The sequence below is a fragment of the Crotalus tigris genome, unplaced genomic scaffold (assembly GCF_016545835.1).
Source record: "Crotalus tigris isolate CLP2741 ecotype Arizona unplaced genomic scaffold, ASM1654583v1 scf7180000018371.15429387391:27106975, whole genome shotgun sequence".
NCBI classification, from domain to species: domain Eukaryota; kingdom Metazoa; phylum Chordata; class Lepidosauria; order Squamata; family Viperidae; genus Crotalus; species Crotalus tigris.
Window position 1 is genome coordinate 16,886,052 of NW_024096970.1, and position 21,574 is coordinate 16,907,625.

The window sequence follows — 21,574 nt, forward strand, 5'->3', positions numbered from 1 at the left end:
AGAGTTAAGGAGCAGCGAGCATAAATTCATATATTTGAACTAGAGAGAAACTTGAAAATCTTTCTGTGCTTGGCAGAGTTGAGGCAAGTTAAAAAAGGGGGAAGGCAATGAAAGGATTCAGAATCAGGGATATTACTTGAATGAACAATTGCGAATTATTGCTAGGGAGACATTGAAGTTGAAAGGTTTTCATCTGTACAGTTACCAGGATTTGAGTTTAACTCACTGGCCTGTATGTTTGGTTAGTTTTAACAGCAAACCAAATGATTGTAAGCAGTGATGGAATTCAAATACCTGAACAACCGGTTCTCTTATCTGATGCAGGCCTGGGCCTCCGAGGCCTAGAATGGACTTCCGAAAGTGGCATCCATGCACTTCTGGTGGGCCATTCTAGGCCTGGGAGGCCTACTCCAAGCCTCCAGGGCCTAGACTGTACTTCTGGAAGCCAACCGGTTCTCTGAATGCCGCAAAATTAGCTACTGGTTCTACTAAAACGGTGTGAACCGGCTGAATCCCACAACTTATTATAAAGGGAGATATATATTTACTTTTAAAAAAGAAATATTGGGAAGAATCTAGTTAACCCTTCTATTAACAGAACAGAATGGGGTGGGGGGGGAGTTGGCTTTCCTATCAGCTTATAACCTTCTGTATACCTTCAAACTCTATTCTGAATCAAATACATATATAGGCAATTCAGAATTTGGGAAATGCTGGTTTTGTATATATGTATGTATGCAAATATGAAAATATTGCTTGACTACTTAATAAGGTGACCAATTATTTTACAATGAAAAGGAGGACACAAATAAATTGAAGAAAAAAATATTGTAAATAAAAGAAACATTTTATTCATTGCAACAATAATACAGACAACTTGCATGTGCAAAGTTTGCCAGCCGGGTGTTTTGGCGCGCTCAGCAGCAATTCCTATTGGCTTTCTAAAGCCAATAGCGGGAGTAGCACAGCTCATGCAAAAGTTGAAAAAAAAAACCATTAAAAAAAGGTGCCGGAATGCCGTTCTGAGCATTCTATGAGAAAAAAAAGCCCTGCAGATTAGTCTTCAAATATCGAAAAGGAGGACGTGTAGGAGGACACTTTTTGAGGGAGGATAAAACTTACAAAAGGAGGACTGTCCTCCCTAAAGGAGGACGGTTGGTCACCTTATATTTAATAATGAAAAGCAGGTAGCAATCCTATGAAGTTTGTTTATAGGTTTAGTTGGAGGAGTGATATATCAGTTTACTCCAGATCATATCATATAAAGAGAAGTATATAATTACCAATCACCCAATCAGATTGTTAGTGCAATTAGGAAAGTTTATGCAGTAATGCATTGACACTCTTCTTTTTGATTAGTTGCCTTTCATTTTGAATAGTGGTATTTTGTGCCTTTTCTTCCTATAACAGATTCTTAGACCACTCACCTCTGCCTTATTTCATTTGAACTGTAGGTTCTTAAAGAAAAGGATGAATTGAAGAGCCAGCTCCTTTCAACTATGCACCAGATGGAAAATTTTCAAAAGGAACTGACAGATGTTCTTGAGAAAAGGGCCATACAAGAAGAGGAGTTGCACTGTAAAGAAATGAAACTCAGTGAAGCTAGATCCTTGCAGATGGCTCTTGAACAAGAAACCAGAGATGTCAGGAAAACTGTGGATAACCTTGAGAAGAAACTGCAAAAGGAGAGCCTAATACAGACTCAGATAAGAACTGAAAAACAGCATTTAGAGGAAGAACTTGCAAATATCAATATGATCCATGAAAAGGATCAAGCAAAATTGTCAGAGATGCAAGAAGTTATAAAAAACTTGAGTGCTGTTCGGGCTGACTTAGCCAATCAAATAGCAGAAGAGAAGAAATCCAAAAAAGAAATGGCGAAATCAGTGATGGAACTTCAGAAACAAACAGAGTCTGTTCAGGAGGAGATGACTACAATCAATAAGCAACTGAAACTGGAAAGAGATGTCCACAAACAGGAGCTGGGAGAACTTCAGTCAGAATTGCAGAAGATGAAAACCAAACATGATCAACGTGTCCAAGAGATGATGAAGCTATTTAACCAAGAAAAAGAGGAGGCAACTAATCATATTGGAATGTTGAAGGTATCTCTGAGATGATCAACATATAGTCATTATTATTGTATAGTGTGGTATAGATGGGATTTAATGAAATCAGATTTTAGTGAATTGCTATCTAAGTAGTGTGATACTTTGCGTAATATTTTATGTGGCTATTATTTTACTCTGACCTTTACTAAAATTATTTTTTTTACATAAGGTAAGATGAGATAACCTTTATTGTCATTTTTTTTTTACTATGGGCACAACGGTACACATCAAAAATGAAATTTAATTGCCCGCTCTCAAAGTGAACATATACATGACACACACCTAGCATACTATATACAGCATATGTATAGACCCACACCCCTACATATACATAACAAATAAATATTAAACACTGTCCATCTTGAAAATATAACAGAAGGAGGAAGCTTATTGTCTAACTTGTTTTTTTTTTAAAGAAAGAGCTGTATAGGCTAGACTGGATGAATGGTTATCATAATCTGAAAATTTTATGCAAGGCCCATCTAATTCAATATTCTGTAGCACACAGTAACCAATTGAATACATTAGGAAACACATAGATTTGGACTCTAAAAGATAATCTCCTTCCATAATCACTTTTGAGTAATCAACATTTAAGGCAAGAAAATAGTAAACAAACATCAATATTAGTAGCCACAGTATATTAATTCTCCATGAATCTTTTCATACCTTTTTAAAAATATCCAAATTGGCTACCATTATTATAGTTGCTAGCAGCAAATTCTAATTTAACTATGTACTGTTTGAAAAAAAAAAAATCCTCTGTCAGTTCTGAATCTCCTTACATTTAGTTCCAACTAGACAATTGATGCCCCATTGTGTTGTCATTTCAGAGATATGTCTTACCTAAACAGAGAAGCAGAATGACCATACGTGGATAAAAAAGCAGTAGGAATGGGAGCAACTTCTGACTTCTTGCTGACTTCCTCATTGAGTTTCCTTCTGGGAAGCTGACAGGAAGCATGAGAAGCACCTCTCCCCTTCCTTCCTTCCCTCTCTTTTCTCTCTATCAGTCTGTCATTATCTCCCTCCCTCAAACTGCTGCTGGTTTCCCCATTTACTTAGTTTGTGGAAAGCTTCCAGGAAGAAAGTCAGTGGGGAATCCAGTAGAAAACTGCTGGATGGGGGAGGAAGAAGATGCACATAGGTGTAGGTCAGGAATGGTATGGTGTGTGTGCAAGAAATTCCATGTGGTTTGGGGAGAGCATGTGCATAGATGGTGTGCATCAAAAAGGGTGAGTGAGGGATCACATGAATATGTAAAAGATGCTGTGCGGGTCAAGTAAGGATGTGGGGGGATGCAGGTCAAGAATAATGCATGGAAGTCTTAGTGTTGTATGAGAGGTGCTGTGCCGTTGGGGATTGTGTGTGATGTGCGTGTGCCTGTGTGTGTTGAGAAGGGTGCCTGGGATTGCTTGAGAGTACACAAGAGACACCATGCAGGTCAAGTATGTGTATGGGGGAAGGCTTTAAGAGGGTATGCAAGAGGTGCTACATAAGTCGGGGGACACCTGAGAGGATGGCGTAGTTCATGGGAAAGAGCAAGGGGTTGACTTGAGCTTCAAACAGTTCACAGGCATTCCTTCCACCTTGTTCCCTCTCCCTTGCCTTTTCTACCAGGCAGATAAGTGGTTGCTGCTGGTAGGCGAGGGAGCGAGGGATTGTAAGACTGGCTGGAAAACTGTCATGGAATGTTAAAAATGAAGATCACGTGACCATGGCACCAGTAGCAGAATAGCAGCCAGTAGCACTGAAGCAGTAACAACTTTCATATCCTATGGAGCCATGACTCCTATATTTTGAACACATTTTGTAAGTTAGCCCATTTGAGATACCTTAGCTCAAAAATTGTTTTCCTATGATGCAGTGAAAAGTCATGACAAAAGTTTTAGTTGTATGCAGATGTCTACCTTCAGCTTTAAAAATTGTGATAAAGGGAGAAAAAAATGTTTCCATGTTAGCTGCACCATAAATCGTCAGTCTGTTATGGAGCTGTGGTGGCACCGTGGTTAAAATGCAGTATTGCAAGCTGACTCTGCTCACCTCCAGGAGTTTGATCCTGACCGGTTCAAGGTTGATTCAGCCCATCCATCCTTCTGTGGGCAGTAAAATGGAGACCTAGATTATTATTTTTCTTCACATTGGCTTTCATTGTGCTGTCTGTTGTGATTCCAAGCTGTCTTTCCTGACCCATCATTGTCTCTTCTGCTCCCATTCAAATATGGGAAATGTTGGGGGAAAGCATCTGGTCAGATTAGTACTAATTGTATAAACTGTTCATTATCACATAACATCTCAAATAGAAGTTATTCCTATAAATACTTGATGTTTGATAAATCAGAATGAATGGACTTACAATACATTTTACCACATAAATATTGTATTGACAATAAATAAACCAGCTGGAGATTTAATTTGAAAAAATAAGCTATAAGTTGATTTCAGATTTGCTTTTCTTTTTATGCTATATTTTCTTTTTATCACAGTTGCAGTTTCCCTCTTACTTGTCCGTGTAAACCTGTTTCTTCTCTTAATAAAATTGGATATCTATTGGGTATTAAGAAATACTAAATTACTACAAAAGAACAATATTTTTGAACAAATATTTTCCTCTAAATTTCTGTGCTATTAATATGAAATACTGAATACTTCATTTCTTGTCTGGCTTCCTTCCAATAGTCAGAACTTGTAGAAGAAAGAAATTTTGTAAAAGCTCATCGTCGGCAGGTAGAAAAAATGAAAATCGAATGTGATAAGCTAACATCGGAGCTAACCCACAAGGAAGAAGAAAATTTAAAAATTAAGCGAAAATGCAACATAATAAAACAGGAATTAGATGAAAAGGTAAAAGAAAAATATGAACCTGTGTAATAGAATAGTATTTGTTCAAAAGGAAAATCACATTTATGACTTAAGAAACATTTATTTTTTAATGATGTAAATTTCTTTCTTTCTTTGTACTTTTTCAGTCTTTTTATTTTACTCTTCCATTTTCTCCAAATGCAAAATGGAAACATGGCACAAAGAAAGTCTTCTTATATTTGATATTTATTTATCTAGTTGTATACTGCTGCATAATAAAGTTGGTGATAACATACTATTAAATGAAACACTGTGATAATGTAGTTCTGAGTATTGATCCACAGTTGAGATCCTACAGTTGAGAAAATTGCTTATGAAAATCTGCCCACAAGCTTCAAGTATGCTGCATACTAAATTCCAAACTTGTGCTCTGCCAAATCAAGTACACATTGATAAGAACAAAATATTTTTTTCTAAAAATGAAATATTATTAGGAATAATTTGAGTTTATAAATAGACATTCCCTGAATTGCTAGCAGCATTTTAATGTGCAAAAATTATCTGATATGCTATTGTTTATTATTATATTTATATCCCAATCCTATTTTTTATAACTTAAGGTAACAAATACAATGCTCCTACCACCCATTTTCCCCACAACAACATTCCTTTGGGATAAGTTGGGCTGATACAGAGGGAAGACTGGAATTCATGATTTCCTGGATTCTATCCTAGATCTTAACCACTGTACTAAACTGGCTATCAAACTACAGCCAATGTGGGACTTGAACCCCACAACCTTGTGATTGTGTGCCATGCTCTATTGAGTGAGCTAGTGGGTTTTTTTGTTTTTGTTTTTGAAATCAGATTATTTATTTCTAACTGTTATTGTTAAATTACATTTTGTCATCACTGCACGTAGCATACTGTTATGGGAGTTGAAAGGATAGAAATGTAAACTGTCTTGAGTTGCAAGAGGTAGATTAGTATAAACATGTAATTTATGAATTTTAAAAAAAATCAAAAGTGATTCCATCAGACCTATAGAAAAAGAAATAAATGCCATCAATTACTGATTAATAATTTAGTCTAGAAAATAAATGATCTGCTTTAGATCAGTGCATTTGAATTTTCATAGCTATAAAGGATTTAACATCTGTCAATGTTCCTAACTTGTTTTGAAAGTATTAATTTCTCCTGCTAAATAAACTGAAATGTTTTTAATAGTACCAGTAACATAGTTCTAATGGTTTTACGTGAGCTGCTTGATTTAAAAAAATTCAATAATTCCAAATTAGTTTTTTTAAGTTGTACTTTTAAAGTTCTTGTTAATAATTGAGATGAATAATCTTTTCTAATTTTTTCACTATTTGTTTAGAACATTTTCAATTCAACAATTTAATATATATTTTTCAAGAGAGAGAGGGAGGGAGGGAGGGAGGGAGAGAGAGAGAGAGAGGGAGAGAGAGAGAGGGGGGGGGTTTCCTGCCAGTGTGCATAGTTAATATATTTGAATGATAATTGCACTAGTGTGAATTTAGGTAGGGTATGGGTAGGTAAGGCAGAGAAAGGCTATATACCAATTTTTCTATTAAGAAGAGGCAATGTTTTACATTTGTGTGCGAGAATATGTATGTACGTTGACAAATGTGTCAACATTTTCTTTAGACTGAAGAAGCTACTTGGATAAGTAGCAAAACATTTTGAACTGACAAAGAAAGTTCAGTTGTCACCTGTCCATAGTCAGATATAAAAATGGCCTAATTACATTATGAAAAATATTGATCTACTCCAATGCCCTTAACCTCACTGCTAAACAAATAATGGAAAAAAAAAGTTTATTTGGTTTGCTTTTGTCTAGTTCCACTGCATAACAACATTTTCCTTTCCAGGATTTTGTTTCCCATTAGAGCTTCCTTTGTAATCTACAAGTTTGGATAGTTTCTCTGTCGTTCATTGGCATATTCTTCAGGGTTTTTTTAACCTTCTGAGTTGTTTTCTTTTAGTATGTTTTTAATGTTTTCCAAGAGAGCTCAACTTACAAGACTGAACATCTTTGTTCTACACTAGCCTTTTATAGTTTTAATTCTTCTGGTCTCTCTTTGAAATTCTTTATTTTTTTATTTTATTTTTTTTCTTCTTATATAAATTACAATTTTAAAGTTTATGCTTATGCAATTATTATTATATATATTATTTTGTAATTTTTAATCCAATTATTAACTATTTTATAAATTGTAAATCTTATTTTTTAAAAAATTTAAAAATAATCCTATATCCTGTTCTTTGAAGTCGGGGGGGGGTGGGGTGGGTAGGGAGGGGGGGGGTGGATTTCCATGTTGTAAAACTTTTGAAAAATTTCAATAAAAAAAAAAAAAAAAAAAAAAAAAACAAAAGTACTAGTGCATTCCAGCAATTTCCAAAGGCTGTTCAGGCCAAGCTGTGTTTGGATTTGCACTTTCTGATGACAGGTTTTCTAATGACTCTTCTTCCTGCATGGATATAATTAAAAAGAGAATAAGAGAGCACAGAGTCTACTTTTACCAAATCAAAATATTTCCCTGGGTAAAACAGACCCCTGATTGGATTCTTACTATTGTGTTCTTTGGATCAGAGCAGAGCAGCTGCTCAAAGCTAACTCTTTATAATGTCAAAAGAAAAAAATGAGAAAATAAGAAAATGTCAAACAAGGATTCATTTTTGAAAACTTGATCAGAGGACTGCATTCTGGTTTTCATTTCCTTGGGAGCTTTTTTGTGAGTTATTTATTAAATATGTTTTCTTTGTATCCCTAGGAGGTAGTGAGAAAGCGGGGAGGGGGGAGGGAAATGAATCTTTGACCTAATCTAAAACTATGTAAATGAACATCTTTGGAGTTTATCCTCCTACTTCCCATCCCATCATGGTCTTCTTTTATAAAATAAAGGCAATGCACAAGCAAAATCATTGCATACTGTTATATGATGAACATTAAATAGTTCACAGTGATCTTTTTTCTCTTGTAATTCTAGAGGACAGTTATCCTTAATATGGGCAGATTTCAGTGTTACAAAATGAAGTGTTCATGTGATGATCCCCAATGTATGTAGAGAATTTCAATAGGAGCAATGATCTACATTTTCTTGGATTTCATGGTATTCTCTGAGCTTTGTTGTTTGCAAATTACCATGTGTCAGTGGGCAACTATATAAATTTATTTCATAAATAAATTTTATTGCTTAACTAGGTATCATTAACCAATTAGGATGTTACTTTGTTGGGTAATGAAATGTCTGCAAGCAAACAAACCCCAAGGGCATCAAGAACTTCACAGTTCAATCCTGAACTGTATATATTCTCTGTTATTTATTGTCTTTTTCTGCATTTGTTGTGAAATGTGTTGAGATTATCAACAATTGCTTATTACATATAACTTCAACTTATTTATACTCAATCCATCAGAAAATTGTTAAACCAGCCACAGACAGATATGCTACCATCAAAATTGCATTTCCTTCTAGAACATATTTCACATGTTATATGTATGTATGTATGTTTTTTAATCCCATAATTTGCAAAATTTTGTGAGAAGTTTAATCCAAGCAATGGTGTAAGCTGATAAAATTTAAAATTTAGGAAAAAGGTTGTCTTGACACTCAAATAACTGAAAATATATTTGGAATGGATGAAAAAAATACATTTCCCAGAAAGTGTGGGCATTCATATTGTATGTCTAATTGTATAGATAATTCTTTTATTAAGATTTCTGATTATAATAGTGAAATATAATACAAATTAAATTTTAAAAAGAGAATAAAAAGTGCAAGGAAAAAGAAAGAAAAAGAGAGAAAAGTAAGAATATAATAAAGAAATAAAGAAAAAGTAATATATAAAGAAGGGACCTGCAATCTTTATGACAAACACAAACTCTTTACAACAGGACAAATGGTTTTCCTACTGTAAAGACCCATTAGCTGTTAAAGCTATTAAGTCTTGAAAATCTCACATTTCTTTAAATTTATAACAGTATTGGTGAGTCTCAATTTTTTAAAATTAGTACTTGAAAATATAGTAATTATTCAGCAGATAGAATTGAATTCTTTATTGGCCATGTGTGATTGGACACAAGGAATTTGTCTCCAATGCATAGCTCTCAGTGTATATACAAGCAATAAGTGATAAATCATGATCATAGTCATCGTAAAAATACATTAATCATAAATCATAAGATACAACACTTAATGATAGTCATAGGATACTAAAATAAGCAATCAACATAAATCATACTAGGATACTAAATAAAACAATATAAATTGTAAGGTACAAGCAACAAAGTTATAGTCATAAGTATATTAAGAGATAGGTTATAGGAAAGATGAGAAGAATAATAGTAATACAGCCTTACTAGATAGTTTGACAGTGTTGTGGGAGTTAGTTGTTTAGCAGAGTGATGGCATGTGGGAAAAATTGTTCTTGTGTCTAGCTGTTTTGGTGTGCAATGCCCTATAGTGTCATTTTGAAGCTGAAGTTGAACAAGTTTATGTCCAGGATGTGAGAAATCTAGATATTTTCACAGCCTTCTTTCTGGCTAGTGCAGTATACAGGTCCTCAGTGGAAGGCAGGTTGATAGCAGTTGTTTTTTCTGTAGTTCTAATTATCCACTGGTTGCAGTACCAAACCAGACAGTTATAGAGGTGCAGATGACAGATTCAATAATTCCTCTGTAGAACTGTATCAGCAGTCTGAGCTTTCTGAGTTGGTGCAAGAATAACATTCTTTGTTGTGATTTTTTGATGATGTTTTTGATGTTAGGTGTCCATTTTAAATCTTGAGATATTATAAAATCTAGAAACTTGAAAGTCTCTACTGTTGATACTGTGTTGTCTAGTATAGTAAGAGTTGGTAGTATAGGAGGGTTTTTCCTAAAATCTATTATCATTTCTACAGTTCTGAGTGTGCTTAGTTCAAAATTGTTCCAGCTGCACCACAAGGCTAGTGTCATGGTTCTGACAGATGAAACCCTTCAAAAGAACTTTGAGTCATTATTTACCTGAAAGAATCTTTTATTCGGGATACAAAGTATTGGCACTACAGAGTTGAACCCAAAGCCTAAATTCCCCTCCCCTGGATACAAAGTAACAAAGTACAATTCCCACTTCCAATAAACAGTCATAAATCACATTCCCCAATTAGCTTAAAGCGCAGGCTTCCTCCCCAGTTCTCCAGCCCACCTGGAGAGGCCAGGTGGCCTTCTGTGCTAATTGTACAGGTATCTGATGTGATTTTGCCTAGCTTCACCTACTGCTTCCTATCTGTTAGAAAGCTTATCATCCACTTACAAGGGTGGTCAGGCACAGGTAGCTGATTTAGTTTAGTTAGAACAGGCATGTCAAACTCGTGATGTCATGTGACGTCGCTCAGCATATTGGACCGGTTTTGCCATTGCTGGCAATGAGGTGGGCGCGACTTCCACATGATGCATCCGGCCCACGGGCCGGCAGTTTGACACCCCTGAGTTAGAAGAATACCTGGAATGATGGTATTGAATGCCGAGCTGAAGTCTACAAAAAGGACCCCTGCATAGGTCTTTGGAGATTCAAGGTGTTGTAGGAGGTAGTGCAGAGCCATATTAACAGCATCATCTGCCTATCTATTTGCTCAGTAGGCAAATTGCAAGGGGTCTAACAGCAGATCCATGATGCTTTTCAGGTGGGCCAGCACTAATCTTTCAAAGGTTTTCATAAGTATGGATATCAGAACAACTGATCTGTAGTCATTCAGTTCCTTGATGGAGGGTTTCTTCGGCACTGGCATGATAGTAAAGTGTTTGAAGCAAGAAGGAACATAGCACATCTCTAGTGATTTATTAAAGATGCGGGTGAAGATGGGGGCCAGTTGGTCAGCACAAGCATTCAAACAAGAGGTTATCTTGTCTGGGTCTGATACTTTTCCAGGCTTTTGTCTATGAAATAGACCTTGCACGTTGTTTTCACCAGAGGTGGGGGGCCCAAAGGGATGGGATCAGTTGTAGGAGGTTTGGGTGTTATTGGTGTATCTAAGATGGGGATGGGGGATATAAGTGACAGTGGTTTCCTCTCAAACTTACAGTAATACACATTCAGGTCATCTGCCAGTTGTTGATTTCCTTCAGCATGGAAAAAAAGTTTGCTGTAACAGTGATATTTTTAAGAGTTTCCACATATTTTCTGGTTCATTTGTTGAGAACTGATTCCTTAGCTTTTCAGATTAGCTTCTTTTTGCTGCTCTGATTTCCCTTGTTAATACATTTTTGGCCTGGTTGTACAGCATTCTGTCTCTTTTCCTGTAGGTTTCCTCTTTGGCATGACGTAGATGCTTGAGTTTAGCTGTGAACCAAGGCTTCTTGTTATTGTATACTCACAGGTTTCTGATTCGCACACATAGATCTTCACAAAAACTAACATATGATGTTACAGTATCTGTAAGTTCATCTAAGTCTGCAGAGGTATCTTCGAGAACTTTCCAATCAGTGCAGTCAAGGCAAGCCTATAGCTTTAGCTTTGCCTTCTCAGTTCAAGACTTATTTGCTGTAACTGATTTTATAGTTGGTTTTATGGTTTTAAGCTTTTGTCTATAAACAGGTACAAAGTGAATCATACAATGATCAGAGTGTCTCACAGCTGTTCATGGTAAAGACCGATGAGCATCCTTTAAGGTTGTGTAGCAGTAGTTTAAAGTATTCTTGCCTCTAATGCAGGCATGTAAAACTCGCAATGTCACATGACGTCGCGTGACATATTGGGACCTTTTCCCCATTGCTGGCAATGGGGTGGCTGCAGTTTCGGTGTGACGCATCCAGCCTGTGGGCTGGCAGTTTGGCATGCCTGCTCTAATGAGTCAGTTGACGTACTGAAAGTATTTTGGTAGCTCTTGGCTTAAGTTAGCACTGTTGAAATCTCTTAACACGGTGAGGAGTGATTCTGGATATTTTACTTTGTAACGTAGTTGTAATGTATTGTTTATGCAAGCTTATGGAGGAATATACACTGCAAATAGAAGCAATGAAGAAAGCTCTTGTGGAGAATAAAATGATTTGCAATTGATAATTATTATCTCTAAGTCCACATCACAGAGTTTCTTTAGTGTAGTTACATTTTTGTACCATCGGTTTTTGATATAAAAGCAGCGACCCCTTCACCTCTTTTTCCCGGATGTTTCTGCAATTCTGTCTGCCCTCTGTATCTGAAACCCTGGGATATGCAAGCTTCTATCATCAATTGACTCATTTAGCCAGGTTTCAGTGAAGCAGAGAGTTGCTGAGTTGTAAAAATCATAGTTGCATCTGTTTAAAATAAGTATTTCATCCATCTTATTAGTGAGTGAATGTAAATTAGTCAGAAAGAGTGAAGGAAGAGGATTTTTTTCTTAGTCTGTTCAAAATCCCTTCTCCCTTTCCGTGTCTCCTCCTTTTGTTTTTATTTTTCCATTGTTCAGGGAGAGCTGCTTCTTCCTGGATGAGAATCTCTTTTGCATTTGTAAAGATGGGGGGGGGGGTTAGTGACAGAAAGCTGCCCATTAAAAAAATTGCTTGATGCTAACAGTTGGTCTCTTGTGTATGAAATCTGAAGTGAATCACAGAGAATAATAAAAAACAACACTATCAGAGAGCATTTTACTGAGGCTGCCATTATCAGTGCCATCTTGAGGTGATAGATTGTGATCCTGTGTCTTACAAGGCTAGATACAGTTTAGAACAATATGGAAGTTAGCATGTGGTTGCTATAAAGAAGAGATACATTTAAAATGAAACCTTCTGCCCTTTCTGTGGATATAAGTCACCAATGGATCACAGTGTTTTCTATTAGCTGAGGATGCCTTTAGAGAATCATACAATTAGTTATAGAAATTTATTTCTGTTTGAATACAAAAGAAAACTCTCTGGCTATTTATTATGATCATAACAAATATTATTATGGTCATAACAAATGAAATGTCAAGATATATGAAATATCAAGACTCCAAGGTAGTATGGTTTTAGATATCAGTACTGAGAGGTACGGTGGAAGAATGCAGTCTTGTTTTAGCTTGCTGAAAACAACTGACTATTGTGGGAAACAAGTTGTAGGCTAACTGGAGCTTGAGAATGATTCAGCAGGAGATACTGGGTTTGTTGTTATCCTTGGAACTGATCCATTCTGAAATGATTCTATTTCTTATCTCTGCTTGGGTTTTAACATGCTCTCTCCATAGATATGGGGCCAAAGGTATTATACGAGAGGCTTTGAGTTGGAACTTGATGCACCTCATGGTGTACTGTGATAAGCTGCTGAGTTACCTGGATAGATGACAATTGCAGTGATTTGAACCTCTCTCTGCACAGCTTTATTAGTGGCAGCAACAAGTTGCAGAATTTTCTAGGAGGAGGTGATTTTTCTCAGTGCCACAGTCCCAGTTAACTTCCCTAGTGCAATATCTAAGTGATGTATTAAGCAGTACATTATGAGAGTTTAAAACGGCGGCAACTTGCTGTCACAGTTGAAACTTCAGCAGATATTTTGCTCTGAAACACTCTGAAACTCAGGTAGATTGGCATTGGAAAGTGTACTTGTTTCAAAACCTTTGTAATCTCTTAATTAATTTCTTACTGAGTCTTGAGCTAATACTAGCTCCTACAACCCAAGGATTTTGGCTAAATGTAGATCTTTCTCTCCAGTTTATCCTCATTATTCTCCTTATATCGATTGGCTGCAGAAATTCTGTTTTCCTGATGGACACAATTCAGGTATAGGAATGTTCTGCATATAATTCTTCAATCTCTTCTGCGCAACATATATTGATGTTTTAAACTAAGCTGTCATGAGTGAGATGTTTGTGTCAGGCAAAGCTGTCAGCTGAGGAAGAACTGTAGCACTGAAGTGTAAAATTAAACAATTTTTCTTTGGAATAAATCTTCAGATATTGGATATGAGCTGTTCACCGGGTTCTGCTTATTTGCTGGATGGAAGAATTTACAGAGAGCTTCAGTGACTAAATATTTTTTTGCCAATTCTGAAAGCTAGAAGTGCAAACTACAGTAAATGGCAATAAAAATATTTCCACCTTGTCTTCCATCTAATGGCTGCTACTTTTGCTGACTAAAGACTGTCTAGATCAGGGGTAGGCAACCCAAAACACTCAAAGAGCCACTTGGACCCGTTTCCCACTGAAAACAAAACACTGGGAGCCGCAAAACCCTTTTGATATCTAAAATGAAGATAACACTGCGTACATCCTTTTTTACTTAATTTTATATTTATGTATGTATATATATATATATATATATATATATATATATATATATATATATATATATATATATACATACATACAGTATCATAAAGGTAAAAAAGGATATATGCACTGTTATCTTCATTTTAGATGTCAAAAGGGTCTTTCTCTGTCTCTCTCTCTCTCCCTCCCTCCCTCTCTTTCTGCCCTTGGTCTGCCAGTCCTCTTCCCCCACTTTATTTCTCTCTCTCTTTCCTCTCTCTTTCTCCCCCCCTCTCTCTTTCTCTCCCCCCCTCTCTCTCCCTCTCTCCGATCTTCTGCTCACCTGGCAGAACTTCAGGCTGTTCTCCAATAAGCTTGGGTAGGCAACCTTGGCTCTTTTATGACTCATGTTCAACTCCCAGAATTCCTGAGTCAGCATGGCTGGGCTAGGTAGCTCTCTCCTGCCCTTCCTGCTTCCTGCAGAGACGCAGCAAAGGGAGGAGCCCCGCCCAAAAAGCTTTCAGCTTGTCGGAGAACACCGTGAGTCCATTTTCTTTTACACACACAAACACACACACAAATAAAAACACACAGAGAGATGTAAGGAAGCGCAAGTGCCTCTCTCTGTCTCTGTCTCTCTCTGCAAATGGCAGAGGAGGCTGGGAGCCACAAGGGAAGGCTCAAAGAGCGGCATGCGGCTCCAGAGCCACAAGTTGCCGACATGTGGTCTAGATTACATTGACTTTTTGCTAACTTATTTATTCCATGATGTCAACTATGTCCACTCTGGCTCAACTTTCCTTTCTACTGAAATGGCAGCTTAACTTTGAACCACTAGCACACTAAATGCTGTTTATAATAATAGCTGAAATGAAAGAGAGCCTAGTGGGAATTTATTTATTTATTTATCAATCAAATTTTAATACCAGCCACGTCACCGAAATGATTCTCTCTTTGTACCTCTAGTAATAGTAATAGTAATAGTAGTAAAGTTGGAAGGGACCTTGGAGGTCATCTAGTCCAACCCCCTGCTCGGGCAGGAAACCCTACGCTATTTCGGACAAATGGCTGTCCAGTCTCTTCTTAAAAACTTCCAGTGTTGGAGCATTTACTGCTTCTGGAGGCAAGCTGTTCCACTGATTAATTGTTCTCACTGTCAGGAAGTTTCTCCTTAGTTCTAGGTTGCTTCTCTCCTTGATGAGTTTCCACCCGTTGCTTCTTGTCCTGCCTTCAGGTGCTTTGGAAAATAGCTTAATTCCCTCTTCTTTATGGCAGCCCCTGAGATATTGGAATACTGCTATCATGTCCCCCCTTGTCCTTCTCTTCGTTAAACTAGACATACCCAATTCTAGCAACCGTTCCTTATATGTTTTAGCCTCCAGTCCCCTAATCATCTTTGTTGCTCTTCTCTGTACTCTTTCTAGAGTCTCAACATCTTTTTTACATCGTGGTGACCAAAACTGGATGCAGTATTCCAAGTGTGGCCTTACCAAGGCATTGAAGAGTGGTATTAATACTTCACGTGATCTTGATTCTATCCCTCTGTTAATGCAGCCTAGCACTGTGTTGGCCTTTTTGGCAGCTGCAGCACACTGCTGGCTCATATTTAGGTGATTGTCTACTAGGACTCCGAGGTCCCTCTCACAGTTACTACTATTGAGCATGGTGCCACCTATGCTGTACTTGTGCATTTGGTTTTTCTTGCCTAAATGTAGAACCTTGCTTTTTTCACCATTGAATTTCATTTTGTTAGTTAGTGCCCAGTGTTCAAGTCTGTCCAGATCCTTCTGTATCTTAAGCCTGTCTTCTGGAGTGTTGGCTATTCCTGCCAGCTTGGTGTCGTCTGCAAATTTGATGAGTTCCCCATCTATCCCTTCATCCAAATCGTTGATGAAGATGTTGAAGAGTACTGGGCCCAGAACAGAGCCCTGGGGCACCCCACTACACACTTCCCTCCATATAGATGCAGTTCCATTGAGGACCACTCGCTGAGTACGGCCGGTCAGCCAGCTACGGATCCATCTGGTGGTGGTTCTGTCTACCCCACATTTTTCTATCTTGTCAAGTAGTAGGTTGTGATCTACTTTATCAAATGCCTTACTGAAGTCCAAGTAAATTATGTCCACAGCATTCCTCTGATCCACTAATTTTGTCACTTGGTCAAAGAATGCAATAAGATTTGTCTGGCATGATCTATTTTTGACAAACCCATGTTGGCTTTTAGTAATGACTTTGTTTGCCTCTAGGTGTTCGTTGATTCGTTGTTTGATTATCTTTTCCAGGATCTTCCCAGGTATTGAGGTCAGGCTGATAGGTCTGTAATTTCCTGGATCCATTTTTACCTCTGTCTTTTCTTATTACCTAATTTAATTTCATTTGAAATTAATATCTTCTAGAAATCTTCAAGATTATGGCCTGTAGCAGAATGTCTCAATTTTAGCCTTCTCACCTTGTTTTCATTCATTTTTGGAATTCAGCTTTGGTCCTGTTCACCTCTGTATGCCTTCATGCTACTCATATTTAATTTATAAGTATTAACTTTAAGTTTTTGGTTATGATCGAAGAAAATCTTTGAGTTTGAGAAGAAAATCCCTAAGTTTGAAATATTTACTAAGCTATTCAAAAAATAACTTGATTGAATCCAAGCCAATGAGGGTTAAGGATGATTTAGAGTTTGTTATAAGTACAATGCTGCTCCATACTATATGTTTCTATTTACTTCCTGAGATATTGCTGCTTCAGAGTTGGCATTGTTTCTCAGCTGGGAAAAGCACAGTGGAAGCTAGTGGCTTCTAGATCTGCATTGGCATTGTGTCTTCTTGCCATAAATAGCTAAGTAAATGCTTTATTGCAACCCTGGCCTACTTAGAGGCACAAGCATGCTCTACTAGCTGTTTGTTTGATTTGTCAAATTCATGAAGGTTGATCAACTCTATATGATATAGAGATATTTTCTGTAGCATCGATTTTTCCCTTGAATTTCTTAACCATGGGAAATCAGTTTATTTGAAAAGTGATTTTTGAAAATGATTTACATTGAAACATGTGGAAATTGTAACTGCAATGCTGGTTATAAGGAGTTTCTGTAATTAGTAATTGTAGACTTTTTGCAGACTTGTAAAGTGGTTTTCAACAACCTATGCTAATAATGTTTCTAGCACTTATAAAATAACAGCTTGCTACTATTGAAACTTTGAGGCATTTTAGTTCAGGAATTGCTATCAGTCATATGGAAAACAATGAAGCTAAATGTATAATCTTACTGCATTGTGTTTAAAATGTTGCACACACTCTCATGTATTATATATCTCTTAGGTTACACTTTGGCTTTCCAAAATGTTTGTAAAAATAGCAATTGCCTTCACGCACACATTCACATATACATATACACATTTGGACTTAGACCATAAAATAAAATGTTATTTTAGCAGGCCTTTGATAATTTCCATGTGATAAATATGGGAGGAAGAATCCTTCTTTAGTCTATTGCAGCCATTCTCAACCACAGACTTCATAGTGCAGAGTCAGTTGACATAGGAATAAGAAGTGATAGTATGTCAAACTACAAAGAAAGCATTAACCATTATCCTGCTATTGTTTCTTTTATACTGCTCTTCTCTCTCTCCTGCTTCTCCCTTTTTTTCATCATCCCTGGAGATCTGATCCCTAAAACCAAATCTGAAATCCAGAATTTTAGTGTTTCTGTACCAAGAGATTCTCAGCTTTTGTGAAATTAGCTGGAACTATATTGAAATTATATTATAGTTTATGCTTCTTGCTCCATTTCTCCTTGCTTTAAAAGGGTTAATGAGATAGAGTTCCACTGTATACTTAAAAAAGTGTATTTAATTTTCTTATCTTTGTTTGCCATGTTCCAAATGAAAATAGCTGTCAGGAACTCTCTAACTGCTATCAGATGAGCAGCTACTACTGCTGCTTAATTTCCATGATGAGAGTAACAAGAGTTAGAAGTATGTCTGGCACTGTCTGAAGGTATTAGAAACCTGGGCATATGCCCCCTATAATTGAGCAGAGAGACATATTGCAGTAAGTAGATTAGGATATTTCTTTTGTTCTACTAATCTGATTTTTATTTTTTTGCATTCATATTAAAATCTCAGAGGCATTTAAACAATGTCTGTCCTCGCAGCAGCAATCCTGTGAGATAGTTTTGGCTTAGATAAAATGATTAACTCAAAATTAGACAGTTCCAGGCTGAGTGGGTAACCGAACCATGATCTTTCAGGCGCAGTCCAGAACTGAAAATACTACATTACATTTTATGTGAAACATGTAACAATATTTTTCATAATGTCTCCACCTCCATAAAGTTTATCTTACACACACACACACACACACTCAAGTGCTGTTTGAAAGAGGTTGGATTATTATTGTTATTGTTATAGAAAAATGTGAAATCACAACTGTCAGCCTTCATATATAGTACATCAAGTTCTTCCTAAGAGCCTAGGATATTGTAAGGTATATATCAATGTGTGGCCAATGTGCAGCCTTTTGCAATTGATAGATGGAAAGGTAATTGTAATGTGTTGTCCAAGATTTTTTGGTATATGGCATTCAGTTTGCCAGTAATCACTGAGATCATCACAGCTGGTTTATGCCATAATTTTTAATTTTTTAATTTTTCAGATTGTCATACTTGGTAATTTTTTCCAATTCCTGGTATTGTCTATTTTCTCATGGAATTGTCACATCAATTATCCATATTTTTTTTCTTTTCAACCACAGTTAAATCTAGTCTGTTATGAACCATATCTTTTATCAGTTTGTATTTGGAAATCCCACAATATTTTAACCTGCTCATTTTCATCTACTTCTTCAACTCTCTTTTCCCATCAATTTTTCATTACTGGCACATAATAATTTTTACAAATGTTCCAGTGAATCATATAATAACAAAATATAATTGATAATGAAAAATCCTACAAAAGGGGAAGCACCAGATAACTAAAGTCCAATTACCTGCCCACTAATAACTTTCCAATTTGTAATTAGTGTGGTAGCTGATGTAGTCCTGCATCAGGGGTGTCAAACTACTGGCCCGTGGGCTAGATGCATCATAGCGAAACTGCGCCCACCCCATTGCTGGCAATGGCAAAAAAGTCACGATACATCGTGACACGTCACGTGATATTGCGAGTTTGATACCTCTGTCTTACATCATTTAATTGAAAACAAGCTCTTTTCACATGAGCAAAAAGGAAATTGCCCAAACAGCAGAGGAGATTCACTACTACAGATTCTCATTGAACTGATTCCTCTGTCAACAATACTGAATAAGTCAGGACATAGCTATCAAACATTAAAAACAACTGCCAAGCTGTGGTATCTCATCTCCTTTACATGGATGATCTGAAGTTGTATGGAAAATACCATCTGAAATAGAATCATTACTCAACGCTGTCTGTATAGCGAAAATATTTCAGTGGAATTTGGACTGGACAAATGTGCCATCCTCACCTCTAATATGGGAAAAAGTAGTGAAAATTGAAGGAATGGAGATGCTCTATGGAAATTACATCAAGAGTCTGGATGAAGAAAATAACTACAAATACCTGAGCATCCATCAAGCTGACAATATCAAGCATACTAAAGTCAAGAAGAAGTTAGAATTGAATATGCATGAGAGTGAAGGAGGACTTAAAATCCCAATTTAGTGGAGGAAATACCATCAAAGCAATGAACACCTGGGCAATTCCAGTCATGAGATACACAGCTAGAATAGTGAACTTGACCCAAAGAGTTTTTTTATTTTTTTATTAAAACAATTTTTATTGAAGTCAAATAGTAATATTCAGAAGTTTTTAACTGTCCACACATTCTTCATCAAACAATATAATTTAAAGAAAAAGTACAAGCTCTGGAAGAGGTTTGATTGATGTGAGGATCATGTTGTTAAAAGTTATATTTGAAATATGAAAGAGTCTCCAGACATATAATTAGTATTATCAGAGTCACAGAGTGACTAAGAAGTATCTACATATTTCTGGAGGTTTTTTCCCCCCAATATTGAATATATAGAGAAGATAATGTTTTCAGCTTATAAATCACCATTTCATTATGTCATGGGCCCTTTAGTTAAAATGTTCCTTATTTTATTTTGTGGTTTTTCAATTATTTTTAGCTTGTAATGGTATTAATTGCTGTTTTTTACTTATTATTTATTTATTTATTCGTTAAATTTATTTGCTGTCTATCTTGCCGTGGGCCTACTCTAGGCAGCTAGAGTATTTTGTCCTGTGACTGTGTTGCAATTAGTTATAAATACACGATAAATAAACTTATTGTTTCCACTTTGTTATTGTTTGCTTTAGAATAAAATAATAAATAGTGAAGATGATAATCTAAGGAGGTTGGATAAAGAAAGGCTTCAACTTCATGATCAACTGCAAAGTGTGAAAACTGAACAGGAATCCATCTACTCTATGATAGGAAGTGAAGTTGATGCAGCTTGTCAACTCTTTTCAAGAGATTCTATGGAGAAAATCACAGTAATTATCTCTCAATTGTTTTAATTTATTTATGCATGTCATTTTATTACTATTTCTATATTCCCAAGTTCTACAAGTGGTCACAAAAGAAAAATGAGGGCATAAAATGTGAGAACAGTAAAGTATGACATGAAACGCACAACAACTTAAAATAGAAGCAAAGTAAATTCAGTAGAGAGGACAACAGCTATTGAAGAAGCATTAAATGTATATTTATGATTGAGTAAGTAACAAAGTCTTACTTAGTCAGAAAAGAAAAATATCTTCAGCTTCAATTGACAAGGCTAAACTCTCTGGGGACAATATTCTGTAATTGTAGTGCCAGCATTGCAAATACCCTCTTCACTAATTATCAGTCTCTTTGGCAAGGAGAACCAATCTCCATAGGTACATATGGAAGTCCTTTTAAACATAATTGGTTGCTTCTCATTATTAATGCAGATTTTTCCTCAAACAACAAAGTGAATACTGCACTTTGTAATCCACATGCTGTGTCTGTAGTCATCATGTGACAAGTTCTTAGTAAACTTGTGCCAGGGTTTCTAATCTGGGACACATACTAAATCATGAAGATTACATTTTAATTTCTTTTTTATGTTTTGTTCTATTGGTTTTATCTAAATGTGTATTTACATTGCAAACCTCTCAAAATGGTAGTTCTTAATACATAAAAAACTTGGGAAAAATAATTTTTAACAATTTTTCAGTTGCTATTAGCCTCTTTCTCTAATAATTCTGAAATAATTTAAAAATATCTCTTTATATTATGAATAATCTAAGTTTGAAATGGTTAAAAAGAAAATAATTTTTGTTTTTTTGTTTTTGATTTTTGTTTACTGTTTTATATAACTATTTTAATTTCATGAATTACTGGACCGAGCAGTTGCCAAACATTTTGTTAAAAGGATTGGCTTCAAATCTTTTCTGAAAATCTGAATATAC

At 36.1% G+C, this 21,574-nt stretch overlaps 1 protein-coding gene across 5 annotated transcripts in view; it reads left to right on the forward strand.

The window, feature by feature from the left end:
• CEP128 (centrosomal protein 128) overlaps positions 1 to 21,574 on the forward strand; it is a 205,657-nt gene that overhangs the window by 57,689 nt on the left and 126,394 nt on the right. For all 5 annotated transcript variants that reach the window (XM_039351548.1, XM_039351544.1, XM_039351549.1 and 2 more), the window contains exons 14-16: positions 1,455 to 2,105; positions 4,791 to 4,955; positions 20,456 to 20,632. In XM_039351548.1, coding sequence (XP_039207482.1) covers positions 1,455 to 2,105; positions 4,791 to 4,955; positions 20,456 to 20,632 — 993 coding nt within the window. The remainder of the gene's footprint in view (positions 1 to 1,454; positions 2,106 to 4,790; positions 4,956 to 20,455; positions 20,633 to 21,574) is intronic.